This window comes from Canis lupus, chromosome 34 (genome assembly GCF_048164855.1).
Source record: "Canis lupus baileyi chromosome 34, mCanLup2.hap1, whole genome shotgun sequence".
Lineage (NCBI taxonomy): Eukaryota > Metazoa > Chordata > Mammalia > Carnivora > Canidae > Canis > Canis lupus.
The window spans coordinates 25,228,016-25,248,334 of NC_132871.1; the positions used below are offsets into that span (position 1 = coordinate 25,228,016).

Here is a 20,319-nt window from a genome sequence, read left to right on the forward strand (position 1 = left end):
ATATCAGATATTTTTGTGTGATTTACATGTAGAAAATATCCAAATTTCAAGAACCATTTTTATGTATATAAGGTACACACAAATTATATAAAAGATAATTATATCAATATAAATTTAATTATTTTAAAATTTTATAAATTATATTTTATAGTTTATATAAAAGTTATCTTAAACATGAATATTTTATAAATATTATCATTATAAATATGATTATATTTTATATAGAGAGAGATTATGTATATAATTTAATAATGTATCTACATAATTCCCAGAGGAACTAAGAAGCTGTTACTAAGTGTTTAAATGCTGAGAATTTCAACAAATATATTCCAACCTGTCAGCTCTTCCTATTGTTAGCATCATCCTTATCTTCCGTAGATCATTTCATCAGGTGTTCTATCTCTTTTATATGGCCTTCAACATCTTCAGGTTCTTTTTTCATGATGTTGATAAAGTCTTACCAGGTTTTTGAATAATTTTGTTGACTATCTTGGTACTGGTGTGAAAATCCTTACAATCTTTTCAGTTTACCAATATACGTGGACACATATAAGCATGATTGCATCCATTGCTTGTGCACATATGTATATTGACTGGCATATCTGCAACTAGCCTCACTATTTATTTTTATTTTTTTTAAAGATTTTATTTATTCATAGAGACACAGAGAGAGAGAAGCAGAGACACAGGCAGAGGGAGAAGCAGGCTCCACGCAGAGAGCCTGACGTGGGACTCGATCCAGGGTTTCCAGGATCACGCCCTGGGCTGCAGACAGCGCTAAACCGCTGCGCCACCAGGGCTGCCCTAGCCTCACTATTTAAATTATCTCTGCTTCTCTATCTTTGTCTCTTTCTCGCTGATGGCTTCTGATAGTCAAGTAATGAATTTGAGTGATACATCTCCACTGTAGTCTCTGCGTGTATCTCTTGTTCTGTGGCTCCAACCTAAATATCTCCTTTGGACTCTAGGGTTGTATATTCCATTGCCTACCGAACAGTTCCAATACATATTTCTGAAGCAGTATGAGTAACACTTTACCTTTTGAGGGGTCTACATCTGGTTCTGTCCATAAATTGAAGTCCTCATGGGGACAGGGACTTTGTCTTTTGTTTTTTATATCCTTAGTACCAGTTAAATGATATGTGCTTAATGAACTTAAACTGTCAGTCTGGAATACAGTCAGTTCTTCAAAATCTAGATATACAATAGAAACTGTTTTCTTCTGTATCAGTACAAGAGGGTTAAAAATAGTGAAACAGCTATTTTGAGAAGTGAAACAGCTATTTTGAGAAGATTCTGTTCTTACCTTAGAAGAAAGGGACAGGCTAATGGAAAAGCAGAAATGAATTAACTTACTAGCCTTTAGCTGGCTTTGGTGGACAGATAGCCTCCTACGGAATTCTTGCCTTATAATCAAGACCTTGAGATTTTCGCTATCAGTAGAAACTTAAATCTGACTTAGATAATAATTTAGGCAATTTTGTCACTTGTTAAAATTATGTGATCCTTACAGAAAAAGAAGGCATTCCAAGGATTTTCTGGATTGGCCTAAATCAGCTGTACTCTACTAGAGGCTGGGAATGGTCAGACCAGAAGCCATTAAACTTTCTCAACTGGGACCCAGGTAACTTCCCTGTCTTCCATCTACTATGCACAGAGCAAAAGCTTCAAAAAAGTAAATGAACAAAAGCAACCTATTCACTGACAGCTTATAAAATTTTCAAATCTTGACAAATGTTATTATGATTACCTCTCAGAAGAATTTTTCCCCCTAATTCCTTCTTTATTGTGATACCATTACAGCCACGTTGAACCATACCATGGATAACTGAGCATTTGTGTCTAACCTTTATGGCAACCGTACATTTTTAGGTAACAGCAGAATAAGCCCCATAACATGACATGTCTGTGACTAACTGTGTTGTCTCATCTGCAACTCAACTTCATACAGAAATATACTCTTACAATACTGCTCAAGTCCTGACAACATAATGGTTCTATTTTATGACATAAATAAATATCTTAAAGAAAACTTTATAGTTAATAAAACCAACAAAACCTTACTTAGCCAAAAGATTTTTCTCCCCAAAAGAAGTTTAGGTACCTTTTTAAAAAATAAAATCTTAGGCTTCTGACAAATATAGACTCTAAATGTTAACACTAGATTCAGTATTTTTTTAAAAAGTGTTCTGTATACATATAAGAAAAATGGGTTAAGTACAATAAAATACCAATAGGTAATGTAATGAAATTTCATTGAATTAATGAATTAATTCTCTATTCAGTTAATAAAATCTTCAAAGATAATTTAACTTTTAATTCAAGGTCTTAAAGAGCATTACAGAATCATAAATTAGTATTTATTGTATAGAGTAGCAGATTAAGAGCTACTATCTGCAGGATATGATATGGAAGTTGATTGGGGGCAGAGATTTGTTTTGGTTTTTGGTTTTGTTTTTTAAATTACCTATAGTGTATCAGAGTGTTTCACCCTGTATCCTGTATTTTAGAAGGAAGACATATTTAAGAACATGAATGTTTATTGAGGCATCTACATCTCAATTTAGTAGAAGGTTTTAACTATTTTGAGTTCCAATATAATCAGAAAATTAGAAATACAAATTATTTTTTCTAACCACCACTTGGCCCTAACCTTCTCTTTTTAATTTTTTTAATTTTCTACCGTTTAAGATATGCCGAGTGCACCAATGATCATAGGTGGATCAAGCTGTGCAAGAATGGATGCCATGTCTGGTTTATGGCAGAGTTTTTCCTGTGAAGTTCAATTGCCCTATGTCTGCAAGAAACCCTTAAATAACACGGTGGAGTTAACAGGTATCTTTCTCATTTCATTGTGCAAATAGGTCTTAAAATTATAGTTTTGTGAAGTCCAATAAAATCCATTTCAGACATCTATTTCCACCTTTCCTTCACCTGATACTACCAATGCCAAAAATTACTTTGTTTAGACCCTGTGGTTGGGTATTATCAACTATATATGCATAAAGCTTTGGTTTGGTATATCCCCATAAGAAGGCAGAGGTATTCTAGGTAAGAAATATGTTTCTATTCACAGAGGTGACTCTTTTTTCATTAGAGCAGTGGTTCTCAGCTTGTGGTTTCTAGACCAATAGTATCAGTGTCATCTGTACCTGTTTGAAATGCAAATCCTTAGGACCCACCTCAGATTTACCGAATCAAAAACTCTGTGGGCCCCAACAATCTGTGTTTTAAGAAGCTTTCCTGGAGATGCTGATGCACATTCACATCTTATGTATAACTTGCCTCTATGAGAAATCAAAAACGGTAGACGGTGGAACTCTCCTGGGATTTCCAGCTCCTGCCCCATGATGCCCATCCCTGTTCTGTCCTTCTTTGCCAGGCTGATTTTTTAGGTTGTTGTGTTGATAAATCAGGTAGAAAAGCAGAGGTGCAGAAGGACAAAATGTGTACAAGGAGGAGGGGTTTCAAGGGATTTCAGGGGTAAGAGAAACACAGAACAGTTGAAGTTTCTGAAGTACAGAGAAACTTCAGAAGCCTTTGAAAGAATAAGAGGAGTGCCCTTACTGTCTTGCACAAGGCCCAGCACATACCTGGTATTTGATTAAATCCTTCTGAACAGGGATCCCTGGGTGGCGCAGCGGTTTGGCGCCTGCCTTTGGCCCAGGGCACAATCCTGGGGACCCGGGATTGAATCCCACGTCGGGCTCCCGGTACATGGAGCCTGCTTCTCCCTCTGCCTGTGTCTCTGCCCCTCTCTCTTTCTCTCTCTCTGTGTGACTATCATAGATAAATAAAAATTTTTTAAAAAATCCTTCTGAACAAGAGAAGCTAATACTCAAACCTGGGAGGAAAAAAGGTTTTAAAATGTCTTGTTTAAAGAATGTTGGGGGAAGGAGATAAAATTTCTTGTCCATATAGGAGCATAAAGCTATTTTTTATGACTAAAAAATAAAGATTGTCAGATGTTTTATTAAAATACTAGGGGAAAATTAACATTCATCTTCCAAGTTGATTCAAACCAAATTAGTTCACACACAAAAAGCATAATAGAAAAGACAGCACAGATGAAAATAAACCAGGTGACTGATGATAGATCAAATAAATATCCTATAGTAGCAATTATTAAATAAATCATGATGTTTCCACAGGATTGAATAATATGCATTTATTAAAATAACTGTGCCAGCAGGAAAATACAAGAGCAGAACAAAATGATATGCCTACTTATCATTTTAATCTTGTAAAAATATGTTTTCATAGAGACAAAGACTAGAATAGTAAAATGTTTGTTCTAAGTTCAATTATGGGTATTTTTTCCTCTGTTCCTTTATCATAATCATAAAATATAATAATAATTATAATAATAGCATGTTCTATTTCAGAAACTTAAAATTAATTGAGTTATCTTGCAAATGTGAGAAGCTAACTGGACCTGAATTTTATCTTTAAGTAAAGGGCAAACTGTTTATATTTTTAAGTTGCTGTATTTTCATTAAATGGACATTCCAAACAGCTATGAATCCATGAGGTCTGAGTAATTGACTTAATTTCTAATTCTATTAAGAAGGTTAAAAGTATTTTATATGGTTGTATACCTCAGTCTTTTTCTCCAATATTTCTTGACCATCATTTGAGTGAGTTTTAACATGATCTAAACAAAGAATCACTAATTACATGAGGATGTGAATCTAGTAAAGGAAAGGAAAGAAGAGATCCAGAGAGGTCTTGTACCCTTTCCCTTTATCATTGTCCTCCCTTTCATGTGGAGTTTATAAATGTTTTACTCTATTCCTTAAATCTTTATCCTTTGTCCAACAGTAGGCATGAATGCACATCCCCTTACCAATCTTTTTTTTTAAGATTTTTTAAATTTATTCATGAGAGACAGAGAGAGAGAGAGGCAGAGACATAGGCAGAAGAAGAAGCAGGCTCCCTGCGAGGAACCTGACGCGGGACCCCGGAATCATGACCTGAGCCAATAGCAGATAGTCAACCACTGAGCCACCCAGGTGCCCCTCCTCTTGCTAATCTGACATACATGACCATACATGAATCTGGACTTCATAACCTCTCAAAGTCAGAGACTAGAGGGAAACCTAACAAATCCCATACCAAGGAAGAGATATGTCAGTGACTGACTTACCCCACACCATTCTTCTATCTATTGGGACTAAGGGAATTCCCTCCTCAAATAGTTGGAGCCCAATCATGTAGCACATTTGTATCACATTGCAGTTATATCATTATCTGTATCCCATCACTCTTGTGATGCCATGTAGAATGTGAGGCACCACATTAAGTCATGTCCTTATGCCCTTTGACATCACATTCCCTAGTTTTCCAGAATCCTGATGATTTAAGAAGGAAGAATTTGGAATGTTTTTGATTCAAAATAGATGTATCTTTACTGGAATATAAATAGCTGCTTTTCTTGCAGATGTTTGGACATATTCAGATACACACTGTGATGCAGGCTGGCTGTCAAATAATGGGTTTTGCTATCTGCTGGTAAATGAAAGTGATTCCTGGGATAAGGCACAAACAAAATGCAAAGCCTTGAGCAGCGATCTCATCAGCATTCATTCTTTAGCAGATGTGGAGGTGGTTGTCACAAAACTCCATAATGGGGGTAAGTTTTTAAATTTTCCTATTTGAGAGGTTTAAAACATTCTAAGGTACCCCTATTTTTAGACTCTTAGTGGGAATGAAAGCCTACAATTTGATCCTTACAGATCAGTACTATCCAATAGAATTTTCTGTGATGATGGAGCTGTTCTATAATCTGTGCTGTCCAGTATAGCTGCCACCAGCCATTTGTGGCTTGTGAGCTTGTGGAACTGATTTTTACTTTTATTTAATTTTTGTTGTTTTACAAATAGGCATATGTAGCTAGAGCTACCAATTTGACAGTATAGCCAGTGATTGAATAATTTCCCTCCTCTCATAAGCTAAATGCTATTTAATTTGCTCCAGATGCTTAAGTGATGATAATTTCATGATTATTTCACTTTTGTAATTATTTAAAAACTAAAGACTGAAAAACAAAAATAAGCTAGACAGGCAGTATTATATCCTCCTCCTAGGATTCACTAATAGTAATAACTAATAATAAACACCTCTTCTATGTCAGCATGGTGTTAATTGTTTCCCCTGGGAAGGCAGCAGCATCATCCAAGGGTAGGGATGGACGTCAATCCCATTCTGACTCGATTTGTAGAATTTCATTATAGGTTTCCCCTGCTATCCAAAAGTAGATTGTTCTTATGAAATCTTTCATAAACCAAAATGGCATAAAACTAAGAAGTAAACACCATTTAATAAAAGCTAAATCCTCTTCAGATTTCTTTCACTTAGTGAAAACAGGTACATATGTCTTTCGTAAAAGTGAAGTGGCAGAAAGAGCAGAGGAAACCTGTCTACCCCATAAAGCAAGGTTTATCTAAACTAGATAGGGAACACTTAACCTATAGATCATAGCATGGTTGTTCCACTATGTACTCTGCCTATATACGTACTCTGAAAAGCACTCAACCTCTGGACTGCCTAAATGAGCAATGTTTTCATAGATTAATTACAAATACCACTGAGACTCCTAAAACCCCATTATCAGAATGTAAAAATCAGTAACAATGTACATAATGAGGTATGTAATTGAGTAAAAGCAAATAAAATATTTTTCTTTTAGATGCCAAAGAAGAAATATGGATAGGTCTTAAGAACAAAAATGTACCAACTTTATTTCAGTGGTCTGATGGTACAGAAGTTACTCTAACATATTGGAATAAGAATGAGCCAAATGTTCCCTACAATAAGACTCCCAACTGCGTTTCCTATTTAGGAAAGGTAGGAAACCTCCTGTGGCTTATTTATATTCTTATTGTATACCAAATAATAATAGTAAGATGACTTTGGTTGAGATATTTGTGTTTGGGCTGGAAAAGAAAATAAAAGGTAAGAGCCCTATAGATTGTCTTTCCAGAAGCTACTGGAAAAAAAATAGGTAAATAACACAATGACTAAATGAGCAATCCACTTCCTGTCTGAGAGTATCTGGTCTGGTCTGAAACACATAAAAGGAAATCCTGTTAGAACTCAATTTTTATGCCAGATTGATTCTAATAAGCTGCTTTCTCTCTGGACCGTCAATATGATATTTAACATACAGCCACAACTTAAGGGAAAAATCCCATCTTCTTAATTCATGTTTAAATTTTTATATTACTTTGAGAAGTGAAAAACTATTTTTATTTAAAAATAAGGTCTCAAAAAAAAAAAAAAAAGGTCTAAGGGCAGCTGGCTGGCTCAGTCAGGGGAGCATGTGACTCGTGATCTCCAGTTTGTGAGTTCAAGCCCCACATTGAGGATAGAGACTACTTAGTAAATAAATTAATTAAAAATTAGGTCTAATGTTTTTTCAGAAAACATCTTTCTTCTGTAGAATACTTATTTATTAAACATGCTTTACTTAAGAGTCCAAAATAGGCTCTATTTGAGAGAAAAGACATGTGCATCTCTATATTTTGTTTGTACTGCTTTCCTGGGGACTCCTGGAGGCTTGTGTCACCCAAACTTCTAGAGAGAGGTAAATGGAAGTAATAAATGATATGTGTATTTAGGAGTGTTTCAAGATTAAAGAGGTATTTAGAAAGGTGTCAAAGATAAATTTAGAAGGGTGTCACATTTCGTGCTCTATTTAAAAAGATATTTAAGATGTCTTTGGTAGAGTGTCAAAGATAGAGATCCCATAGGCAAGAATAAACTGATAGCATACCTAGATAGCATTCCAGTGTTCAAAACTGACCCTTATCACAATTTACCTTTTGAAATTTAATTTGAAGAAAGCAGGGTGACTTAAGCAAAATTAATGCTAGTAGCATATTTGAAAGGGATTATTTTGAAGTCTAGGCTGAAGTAGAGTGGAAGGAACTTTTGATTTTGGAATTGATTTTGGGAGAGTAGCTGTTCTAACTACCATGATTTTTATATATATATAAATATATATATTTATATTTTTAAATTTATATTTTATATTATATATATTTATTTATATTTATTTAATTTATATTTTATATTTATATAAAATATATATATTTTATATATATAAGTTAGTAGGTGTTTATATATATATATATATATATATATATATATATATATATATATATAAAGAGATATATATAAAGAGATATATATAAAGAGACTAAGACAGCATGGTTGGTTGACATATCCAAAAGTTTTTAGCCAAAGGGCAAACTTAGGCCATGTCATATGAAAGAAGACTAGAACACTGGTGACTGTGTGTAGGCTGAGTTCTTCTTTCTTCAACTTCTGTACTAAAAGTCCTTGATGGTTTTACTGTTACTCTAACAAGAAAATAGAATCATTTCCACTATGATCTGGAGGTGGTGTTGAAATAACAAACTGTGAGCCACAACCTTGCAGGCCTACTGGGTGGCATTTTCTAGGAGTATGTCCCCAGATGTAGTCTTTCATTTATAGTCATTTTCTTTTTCCTTCTTCTTCCTCCTTGCCCTGCCCCTTGCTCACAGTTTTGTGAGAAGAAACCATCTTGATTTAAAATAAGTTAGAGTTCAACTCTAAATATATGGCAAATAATTTCTCTGTGGGAAATTTTTTTTTCTATTTTTAAAAAGCTAGGTCAGTGGAAAGTCCAGTCATGTGAAGAGAAACTTAAATATGTATGCAAGAAAAAGGGAGAAAAAATGAACGATACAACATCTGATAAGATGTGTCCTCCAGATGAGGTATGTAAAATCCCTGTATAAGTTTTCCTAAGCAGCGTTACACCTTCTTGATTGAAGGTGGTAGTTGAGACTGAAACAATTCAGACCTGGAAAGTAGAAGAAATGACTATACCTTCTGTTCACTTATGTTAGAGCAAATCAGAGGGCAGTGAATCATAACATATTGGCATTCTTACAATAAGAAAAAATTTTATAGGAAAAAGTTACCTATTCATGATTTTTATTAAAAAAGTATGTGATTGTAATCCTTAATGCTGATACCTTTACTTCCTCCAATTATTTTTTTCCTGTTCAAAAATAGTTCAACCAACAATATTATAGTCTTATGAGGAGCTAGGCCTTGGAGGTAAAGAGAAATAAGACACACCTTCCATCTGACACAGGCTCACAGTCCTGTAGGAGTTATCTATGAAGTTGTATCCCACCTTCATCATCTGTATGGATTTACTGGCTATGTCCTTAATTTCTCTAAGTGTGAAATGTTACCAGTGTAACAGAATCTTTCTTGTTAGAGGAGAGACATTAATTGATGTATCTCCTCTGATTTAGGGCTGGAAAAGACATGGAGAAACCTGTTACAAGATTTACAAAGATGAGGTCCCTTTTGGAACCAACTGCAACCTGACTATAACTAGCAGGTATGACCATTAGTAAACATGTGCTGGTGAACTTTTAAATCTGGGTTAGTTTTGCTAAATAAGCTTTCTAAGAAAAAAGGTACATCTTCAATTTATATAGTATTCCATCATTGTTAAAACACCTACTAACTTAACCCTTGTTTTGCAGATTTGAGCAAGAATACCTGAATGATATGATTAAAAAGTATACTAAATCTCCAGGAAAATACTTCTGGACTGGCCTGAGAGATATGGATTCACATGGAGAGTATAGTTGGACAGGTGTTGGTGGAGTAAAGCAAGCTGTAACTTTTTCCAACTGGAATTTTCTTGAGCCAGGTGAGTGCCTTAGTCTTGAAAGTAGTGGAATATGATGATTTGTGAAATGCAGTATACCTTCCAGATGTTGTCTTCACTTAGCTTTGAAATGTGAGGAAAATTATAATCTTCAGGATGAGAGTCTATCAATGGAACCATAGATAGAAGCAGTGACTATGTCTTCCTTATTAAATCCTTAGGAATAACCCCAAAAAGGGAGCTAAAAAACTCAGTTCTCAGAAACCACCTATAATGGCACAAAGCTAGAACCATCAGTGCAAGTTTTTTTTTTAAATCTTTTCTATGTAAGTCTCAAACAGAATCTAGAAGCTTCATTTTGAAGTGCTTTACATTTTCATCTCTTTGCTTCTTCTTTCTCCAAATTTCTCCAAAATCGAATGTGTTTATTTCTATTATTCCGAATGGATGAGAATTAAGGAGGCAATATTGTAGGTATTATTCATTCTGAAAGTTAGTTCATCCTTCTTTAACCAGCTCAAAGTATTGACCATATTTAGCCATAGAATCAGAACCATTTTGAACCAGAAAGGACCTCAGATATCCCTTCTGATTTCAGAGTTGAGAAGATAGAGTCTCAGAAGGTGATTTACTTAACAAATGTTACCTGGTTATTGGATTGCTAAAATTCAGATCCCTGATTCCTAATCCAGTGCTTTATAGAGGATTTTGGTTTTCTATAAGACTGGAGCTATAAAGCATTCAATTTTTGTTTCTTTGGATTATTTATATTTTCTTGTTTTTGTACGAAGTGATCACAAAGACCACTTTTTAAAACCCAGTTACTGGAACATATGAGTGTATAATGAAACACAATACTTGAAATAGAGAATGCCCACAAAATTTGAAATAGATGGTCACCACCATAAATGTAAATGGTATTGATAACAAGGTCATCTTTTTACTTATAGAAGATGGAGGATACAGGTGCTTATCTTGGTGAAATCTCACTTTAGATTATAATGTTCTAATATATAAAACATGGGATTTCTTTTATAGACATTCAGATTTCTTACAGTCAATGTCATATTCTTCATAGATAACCTTCAGTGGTTGGAGAAGAGCTCAGGAAATAGCCACAATGGCTATTCTCTCAGTCCTATAGCCAGAAAGACTACTATTAATCTCTCTTTACTATAATTACTCCCAACTTCAGCCAGCTTGGTCCATCATGGACAAGACTTGGGTAGGGGGCAGAACAGGGGAAAAATAGGACACCCATCGAGGACAACACAGCATTTTTTCTCCCAGTCCCTTGTTCTAATTGCTGTCCAGGTATGAGACATGAGACAATGTTTGTTTGGTGAAATAGAAGTCGTCATTATTTTCCAACTTATGTTCTTCTTGTCTTCTACCCACTTCAAGCAGCGTGGTATAATATAAAAAGGAGCATGGCACTTTGTCAGACAAATCTGGGTTCAAGTGTTGACTCCACTACTCATTAGCTATTGCTGTCGCAAGTCACTTACTCTTCATCTGAGAAATGGATCTGATAATACAAACAATCTCTTAATGTTGTGAATAAATAAATTCTGGCTGCCATAAAATAGACGGAAAACAAATGTATGTTACCATATATCTCCTTCAATATTGTACCCCCTATTCCTTTGGATCTGAATCTGAAAGAGTCTTGTTTCGAGGGTTACTAAATTGCTGAAAAACTTTTCAAATTCATTAAGCTAGTATGAATCCCTTAGGGTATGCTGAGCAGCTTAGTGATTTAGGGTGCACCTCCATATGCAGACCACCTAGATTCTAGTTCTGGATCAACCACTTACTAACATGTGACCTTGAACAAGTCACTAATCCTCACTGTACCTTGATATGGCAATAGAATCCACTCCAGAGGTTTGTTGTAAGGACTGATTCATTTAATCCTGTTAGAATAGTACCAGGGGAGTAATAAACACTGATCTTTATTACCATCATTGTCATTATCATCATCATTATTATAACACATTCCTTTCTACCATTATCTTTTATATCCTTTCTCCAGACCTTGGCCCAAATAAAGGATAAGGACACTAGAAAAATGTTTGGACTTTAATGTTCAAATGTAATGTTTAATTAAACTTTCTGATTCAACCCCAGCTTCCCGAGGTGGATGTGTGGCTATGGCTACTGGAAATTCTCTTGGAAAGTGGGAGGTGAAAGACTGCAGGAAGTTCAGAGCACTTTCAATTTGCAAGAAAATAAGTGGGCCCGTTGAGCCTGAAGAAGTAGTCCCCAAGCCTGAAGACCCTTGTCCTGAAGGCTGGTATAGTTTCCCCTCAGGTCTTTCTTGTTATAAGGTAAAGTAACATTCTCATTCAATTCCTTAATGAGGTTATCTTTCTACTATCCTAGTCCACATACTTGTAGTAGAAATTATGCTCCTCCTCAGGCACATATGTAACCTACCAAGGTGTTTGGGAGCATCACTCATGCCTTTGTCATGAGAGAGCTTATCCCCATCTGAATTCATGTCCTACCCAAAAAAGCAGGCCTACAGCCAGAACTGGCTCTTTCCTAGTGTTCTTTTGCCCTGAGACATTAAGTAAGCTACATGCCATGCTGACACTTTGCTTATGATTCTCATATCCTTCTAATCCTTGTCCAATGGAGAATTCTATCACTTCTTATAATTTAAAAAAATCATTTTAGGGCCTGTATCAGTCAGCTGTTCCCAAAAAGAAACCATTACGTAGTATCGTAAAATTCAGTGACTATAACAACAAACATTTAGTCTCATGTCCACAGATCTCTGGGTCAAATAGGGATTGTTTTAGTTCAGGCTTGAATGGTGAGCTCTGCTTTCAACAGTGGGTCAGCTGTGCTGGGCTCCAGGCTATGAGTTGGGATGTGCTACCTTGATCTGGGTCTCAGGCTGAAGGGGCAATAGTTTTTAGGGGCTTGTTCTTACAGTCAATTGTTAAAGCCTAAGAGGCAAGCCTAACCATTTAAGCACATTTCAGGTCTCTATTCACTTTACCTCCACAACATGCCATTGATTGCAGCAAGTCACATGGCCTGAGCCCAAATATAGGTATAGGGAAGTACACTTTACCCACCAGGAGGTCATGGCAAAAACGTAAAATTGTATCACAGGGAACTGAAGATTAATTCAATCTCCTTCTGTTCCTTTTTTGAAAAAAAATTAGTCATCACAAACCAAAGATGACAAGTTTTGCTTTGTACCTTCTATTCATGTTAGCAGGGCAATCTGCCATTTCATTCATCCTCATCAGAAAACAGGCCTGTACTTGTATAGGTTTCATTGTGCTATGTTCATAATTATGTTTTTAGCATATTTCTCTGCAGAAGTCTACTCCCAAAGTATTCATATGTATCCTTTATAGCCTTACCTACTGGTCCTAGGAATGCAGGAGAATGTGGTGTCTTGTTGGAGCAGTTTCCCATCCTGACTAAGGAAGGTCATCCATCTGACAGCAGTAGCTGGCCTTTAGTTGACACTTCCAGCAGGTCTTGGTTGTATCCCAGTATATGTTTTTTTTAAATTTATATATATATATTTTAATTGAAGTTTGATTTGCCATATGCATATAGTATGACACCCCGTGCTCATCCTGTCAAGTGCCCCCGCTCAGTGCCCATCACCCAGTCACCCCATCCCCCCACCTGCCTCCCCTTCCAGTATCCGTTGTTCATTTCCCAGAGTGAGGAGTCTCTTGGTTTGTCACCCTCTAATTTTTCCCACTATTTTCTCTCCTTTCCCCTATAATCCCTTTCACTATTTCTTATATTCCCTGTATGTGTGAAACCATATAATGATTGTCCTTCTCTGACTGACAGGTAAAAATAAGAACATTTTCCTGTTATTTTCACACCTATAAGAATCCATTTCAGAAGCCTACACATTTGAATCAAAGAAACAAAATAAATGAACAAGGGGAAAAAAAAGAGACAACCCAAAACCAGACTTTTAACTATAGAGAACAAACTGATGGTTACCAGAGGGGAGGTGGTAGGGGCACAGTGGGTGAAATAGGTGATGGAGATTAAGGAGTGCATTTGCGATAAGCACTGAGTGATGTACTGAACTGCTTACTCACTGTATTGTTCACCTGAAACTAGTAGAACACTGTGTGTTAATTCTATTTGAATTAAAATTCAAAAACTTAATTAAAAACCTACACTTTTTATACGTAATAGACTTGGAAATTATGACTATTTTATGATCATGCCAGAAAAGAGATTAACATTGTGTTTTGTTAAGCTGTTTAATATAGAAAGAATCGTAAGAAAAAGGAACTGGGAGGAAGCTGAGAGGTTCTGCCGAGCTCTTGGAGGACACCTTCCCAGCTTCACTCAGATGGAGGAAATAAAGGGATTTCTTCACTTCCTCATGGACCAGTTCAGGTAATACTTTGAGGATGAGATCTTCTGTGCTGAATCTGATGCTCTCCAGGTACTCAGAATTGACATGTTTATTTTCTAAAGGGTCATTCAGTGCTTGGCAGTCTGTCAATATCAAATATTTTTATGCGCAAGACACTATGAATAATTTGAAGATGAGGGAGATAGAATCACCCTCCTTTATGTAGCATAATAAACTCCAACAATGGGGATAAGAAAAAGTATGGTAAAAATCTAGAACAAAGGTAAGGAGGGACCATGGGAATTCTAAAGACAGATGAATACTTTGGAAGGTATAACTGGGAAAAATGTTATGAAGAAGGATGGTTCTTAGAAGGTAAGGTAGTATTTTGAAAGGTAAGACTAGGAGAAGGAGCCAGAGAAAACAGAAAATTAGCAAAGGTACTGAGACCAGAGTGTACAGATACAGTCAAGGAGAAATGAATCATTCCACTTACCTAGAAAATGAGATTTAGATATGAAATTGGAGCATCCTTATTTGCCAGGGAAGGAGTTTGATCTTAAGTCAATAAGCAAAATTAAAAAACAAAACAAACAAAAAAATACCCAACAACAAGTGTGTGTGTGTGTGTATATATATATGGGGGGAGAGAGATGGTAGGTAGATGCAGGGCAAGTAATTAGAAAGTTATTACAGCCCTCTTGTGGAAAACTACTTTGAGAATGGGCAGGAAGAATGTGAAAATAGGAAAGTAATCAGAGACGCTACAAAGAATCAATTAGCCATTGTGATTTTGATGTTACGGTGGAAGGATTCTTGGATGATTTTCCTGATGTCCAATGTGGAGAAATGTGGACCAGGTGATGCTATCATAGGAGAAAAATTTCTCTGAAGCTTTGAGAGCAATCATGAGGGCCTTCAAGTCCACAAATTTCTTTTTTTCTTCCCCAATTTTTATGAATTGAAAAGAAGACCACCAAAATATGCAAATCAAGGATTCAGGGTATACCAGGCAAAATCATGGAAAAGAAATTACCATTTAGACATATCCTGGTGAATACTTTCCTTATCATTTTGACTCAAAAGCCTCAAAGAAAAACAGCAAAACAAACAAAAAAACAGGTACCAAAACACAAAACTCAACTGCTCTTCTTCTCTAGGACATTAAATATAAAAAGATGTTTAAAAACTGACATCTAAAGAGTTTTGAGGTGGAAAATGTTAACAATATATTAATTTTTTAAAACATTTTATTTATTTATTCATGAGCGACACAGAGAGAGAGACAGAGAGGCAGAGACACAGGCAGAGGGAGAAGCAGGCTCCATGCAGGGAGCCTGACGTGGGACTTGATCCTGGGTCTCCAGGATCAGCCCAGAGCTGAAGTGGCGCCAAACCTCTGAGCCTCCCGGGGCTGCCCACAATATATTAATTTTAGTTCTCAATTACATTGCTTTTCATTTGTGAAAATTATAATTGATGTAATCTTAGAACTCACTTGAAAAAAATTCAAAGACACGTTCCAGTTGAGAGATGAATTAAAAATCAAGAACACCTGAATAGGTAGTTTATTTTAAAAGAATTGGAAATAAGAATATATAATATAAAAACATCCCCAGTCTAAATAATGCAATATGTATATGTAACGATAAAAATAGAAAGAAGTTATCCTAAATCCTGAAAAAAGAAACATGAGAATATTTTAATAAGACCAGGTGTTAAACTCTGTTTATAAATTAAAACTGGGATATAAAGAGATGAAATGGTTTTCAGAAATGAAAGTAAAATAAATTCCTCATTTGCCTAGAAGTCATATTTAGAAACACAGATTATGTACATTTTAAAACAGTATGTTCATCTACTGAATATGTAATGGGGGAAGGAAAGGTTTATATAGTAAATTATGAAGAAATAAAATAAAAAACATGGAATCCAGTGTAAAGCAAGATGGCAGAAGACCAAATTTATCTATTTCCAGTTATGTTTAATTCGAAGTCTGCAAATTTCTTCAATAATGAAATTCAGCTATATGCTATTGAAAGACAAATCTTGCCAATTAGTGCCTGTCCAGCTCAAAGAGTATGACGTTCTTTTCCTAGAAGAAAGAAGCTATAAAGTGTTTCACAAGTTGAGAAATTTTGATAAGAACCCATATTTTTAATGCTTCTTTAAAAATTGAAACAAGAGGGCAGCCCGGGTGGCTCAGCGGTTTAGCACCGCCTTCAGCCCAGGGTGTGATCCTGGAGACCCCGGATCGAGTCCCACATCCGGCTCCTTGCATGGAGCCTGCTTCTCCCTCTGCCTGTGTCTCTGCCTCTCTCTCTGTGTCTCTCAGGAATAAAAAAAAAAAAAAAAAAAGAATTGAAACAACAGGACACATTTTTCATATTGTAGCAGTCCTGAGGAGACAGTGGCCCACCAAGATAGGGCATCATTCTCTAATTTGTGGTGGTCTCTAATTTATTACTCCTTTATCCACTTTACCTTTGTTTTTGTCCCATACTAACCTAAATAGTAATTGAGTTAATAATCACAAGCAATACAGTAACTAAAATGAGAATATTAAAAGAATGAGCTAAATTATATTGTGTAAATGTGAACAAAAAGCTAGAATCACAATATTGATATTAGATAAAATACAATTGAAGTAAAAATTCACCAAATGGGGAAATGAGATCTGTTTCATATTGAGTAAAGGTACAATCTACAATGAATTTATAATAGTCAAGAGCCATTACATATTTTAAAATAATAGCATCAAAATATATGAAGCAAAAATATTAATTATATTAGTGAAATATTTCAATAAGTAACAATAGTGGGAACCTTTAACACTTGTCTTATCAGCAAGTAAAACAGACAAAAGAAAATAATGTAGAATATACGAATAGTATAATTAAGATGGTTTAACAATATTCTCCTTGTTCATACATTACAAAGTCTATATTTATTTTCTCTTCAAGCTCTTTGCCTGTGTCACTTACAGTAATTGATCTATTAGGCTAAAAATAAAATCTAAAATTCCAAAGTGGTGTTATTATACAGGTATATAAAAAGTGAAGTTAAACTTATAAATTCAATGTTTTTGAGTAACTGTTTTGGCAAATAAAACTGTAGAGATGGTAATAACAATACTCACTCTGAAATTCATGGGATCTAGCCAAAGCTATAGTTGGAGGTACATTAATAGCTTTAATAGCTTTAATTATTAAACAAAAATAATGACACAAATACAAGGAAACCATAAGAAAGAACCTAATAAAGATTTTTATATAAAGATACTTAAAATGAAGCCTTAGTGGGGCACCTGGGTGGCTCATTCGGTTAAGCATCTGCCTTTGGCTCAAGACATGATTCTAGAGTCCTGGAATCAAGTCCCACATCAGACTCCCTGCTCATCAGGGACTCTGCTTCTCCATCTTCCTCTGCCTCTCCCCGCAGCATGTGTTCTCTCTTGCTCACTCTCTCTATCAAACAAATAAATAAAATCTTTAAAAAATGAAGCCTTAGGAATTATAAAACCTATTTCATGAAGAAATTTTTTAATTGGTAAGAATACTATGCATAATTTCATGCTGTTACAAATGAAGTTGTTAAAATTAATACTTTTTAGGGAAATGTAAATTGGTATACAATTGATTTGATAAGTGGAAACCCAGTAATTTAATAGCCATGAAAGAAATGGAAAAAATTGACAAGGAATTTCTTCCAAAAAAGAGATAGGAAATATAACATGGTTATATATGTGACTTTCTTCACATTTTAAAGAAGAAATCATTACCTTGTATTTCAGTGATACAAGCAAGAGCTTGCATTCCATTACATAGAAACTGATATAGACATCTGGTTTATTTCACAAACTAGTCTAATCCTGATATCAAAGCCTATCAACAAAAGCACAAAGAATTACAGACCAACCTCTTGACTAGACCTGAAAAAGAAAATACTAATAAGTGATAGAATAACAAACACTGATACAGTCCTTATTATGTGCCAGATAATGTACTGAATGTTTTCTATTAGCTCATTTAATCCTTACAACAACCTATGAAGTAGTACTATTACAATCCCCAAATGCCAACTAGGTGCTCCAAATATCATTCTTTTTAAAATTCGTCCTTAGAACAGATCCAAATTCATCTCTTATGACTACCCAGATCCCAACACTCAATGATGAAAAAATGTTGGATCAGTATATGCTAACTTAGACACCAATGAGATATTAAGTAAAACAAAACAAACATGACAGATGTAATATTAGAAGTGACTTCAGGGGTCACTTGGGTGGCTCAGTGCATTAAGTGTTTCCCTTAGGTTCAGGTCATGGGATTGAACCCCATATTGGGCCCCCTGCTCGGTGGGGAGTCTTTTTCTGCTTCTGCCTCTCACCTGGTTCGTACTCTCGCCTCTCCCTCTCTCAAATAAATAAACTTTAAAAAAAAAGATTGACAATATGATAATAGGGATATTTACCTTTTTCTGACTTTTACAAAAATGCTTTTAATGTTTAATCCTTAAATGTGATATGGCTATTGGTTGAACTACACTTTTATTTTTCCTTTAACAAGAATTTGTATTTTAATTAACTGAGCTGCCCAGGTGCCCCCATTATTGTTGATCTTTGTTTGGAATTTATAGCCTGTACATTAAGATTTTCTTTTTAAAAAAGAATATTATTCCATGCAAACAATTACAGTATATTTAGTGGGAGAAAAAGCAAATCATGAAAAAATAAAAAATATACTATTTACATTTAAAAGTAGATTACAAAAATACATCAAAGAAAGATAATCATTGTTACCTCTGAAAGTTAAGATTTTGAGTAATTTTTGAAATGTTTAAACATTTTTCCACACTTTCCAGATTTCCATTAATATACCTACTATTGTGTTTTTCTCATTAAGGAAAGGGAAATTTCACTACAATGTGCTGGAAACCTGAGGCAAAATACAGTACATGTGTTCCATAAATATTCATTTATTAAGCATCTATTGTAGAAGTTCAGACATTCTGAACTTTATTTTCTAGCACTAGAAATTATTATACAAGATTTTTATTGCACACTAACCTGAGTTAATTTGGATATACAAACTCTTAATTTCCTTTTGAGGTTAGTGTTTCTTAGATACTCCCCACAACCTTGGGAGGAGATTATAATGAATGCAAAACTCAGACCAAATCTTTCCACATGTACAAACATTTATTAAACAAACATTCATTGAAACAAGCACAAAACTTATTTCAGACAATCTGTTTCATAGGTTTCCAACATCCCAGCAGTCTGTCCTAGGTGTTCGAGCCACCATCTTGCAAGGAAGGGTCATTTGAGGTAGATTTGACAGTATTCCTGAGGCGGGATTCTGTTCCTATTATAGTTGGCATCAGGTAGTTCCAATCATCTGACCCAATGACTAGACATGGGTTGATTTAGAGATCAAGCCCCAGATCCATTTCTAATAGTACTGGGTACCAGTCTCACCAGAAAGTAATAACCTTTCATGAAAGGTGAGAGTGTCTCTAAATATTTTAGCTATTCCTCATATCTTAAGTAATTTCAATTTCAGCATTGAGAGCCCATTTCTAATATCATGCTGATTAACACGCTTCTAATTTTGCTGATAAACACCTATTTCTGATATTCACTCTGCTAATAACCAAAACCTCAGGTATGGCTTTGGATAACAGACATCTTTGTGGTGGCTGCCTTTGGAACATACTCTAATACTCTGCTGATCCTCCTTGAAGTGAGAATTTTGAGCAGGGCAACTTACTGGTGCTTAGCTCTCAAGTTTGACACACACAATATCATACTGTCTAGACCAAAGTATTTTTAAGTAAAATACTGACATAAACAAAGTGGATTTTCTAACCAATAAGAGGTTAGAAACCTTTATTTTGAACAAGGAGGCATTGATAAGTACTAAGCAATGAGGTTGTAGATATTTGTAGGAATCAAATGATGGAAAATGAAATATCATAAGTGATATAAATGATCATTAAGAGCTTCCATATACAGAATAGATTACACTAAAAAATAAAACTGAAGTGTGAGAGGTAATTAAGGAATTTTTCTTGATTTGTTTCCTTGTTTCTGATCACACTTGCTGAGTTTCCTTTCAATTAAGAAATTAACACAAGTTCATTATGTAAGATTTGGGGAATATAAAGAGTGTTAATGGAAAAAATAAAAGTCGGGATGCCTGGGTGGCTCAGTGGTTGAGCATCTGCCTTTGGCTCAGGGCGTGATCCCAGAGTCCCAGGATCAAGTCCCGCATCGGGCTTC

General features: G+C 35.1%; 1 protein-coding gene across 3 annotated transcripts in view; it reads left to right on the top strand.

The window, feature by feature from the left end:
- The window catches only part of LY75 (lymphocyte antigen 75), a 124,555-nt gene that overhangs the window by 21,574 nt on the left and 82,662 nt on the right, over window positions 1-20,319 (top strand). For all 3 annotated transcript variants that reach the window (XM_072811228.1, XM_072811226.1, XM_072811227.1), the window contains exons 5-13: window positions 1,514-1,624; window positions 2,692-2,835; window positions 5,441-5,632; window positions 6,689-6,846; window positions 8,655-8,765; window positions 9,315-9,403; window positions 9,552-9,721; window positions 11,810-12,009; window positions 13,935-14,077. In XM_072811228.1, the coding sequence (XP_072667329.1) occupies window positions 1,514-1,624; window positions 2,692-2,835; window positions 5,441-5,632; window positions 6,689-6,846; window positions 8,655-8,765; window positions 9,315-9,403; window positions 9,552-9,721; window positions 11,810-12,009; window positions 13,935-14,077 (1,318 nt within the window). The remainder of the gene's footprint in view (window positions 1-1,513; window positions 1,625-2,691; window positions 2,836-5,440; window positions 5,633-6,688; window positions 6,847-8,654; window positions 8,766-9,314; window positions 9,404-9,551; window positions 9,722-11,809; window positions 12,010-13,934; window positions 14,078-20,319) is intronic.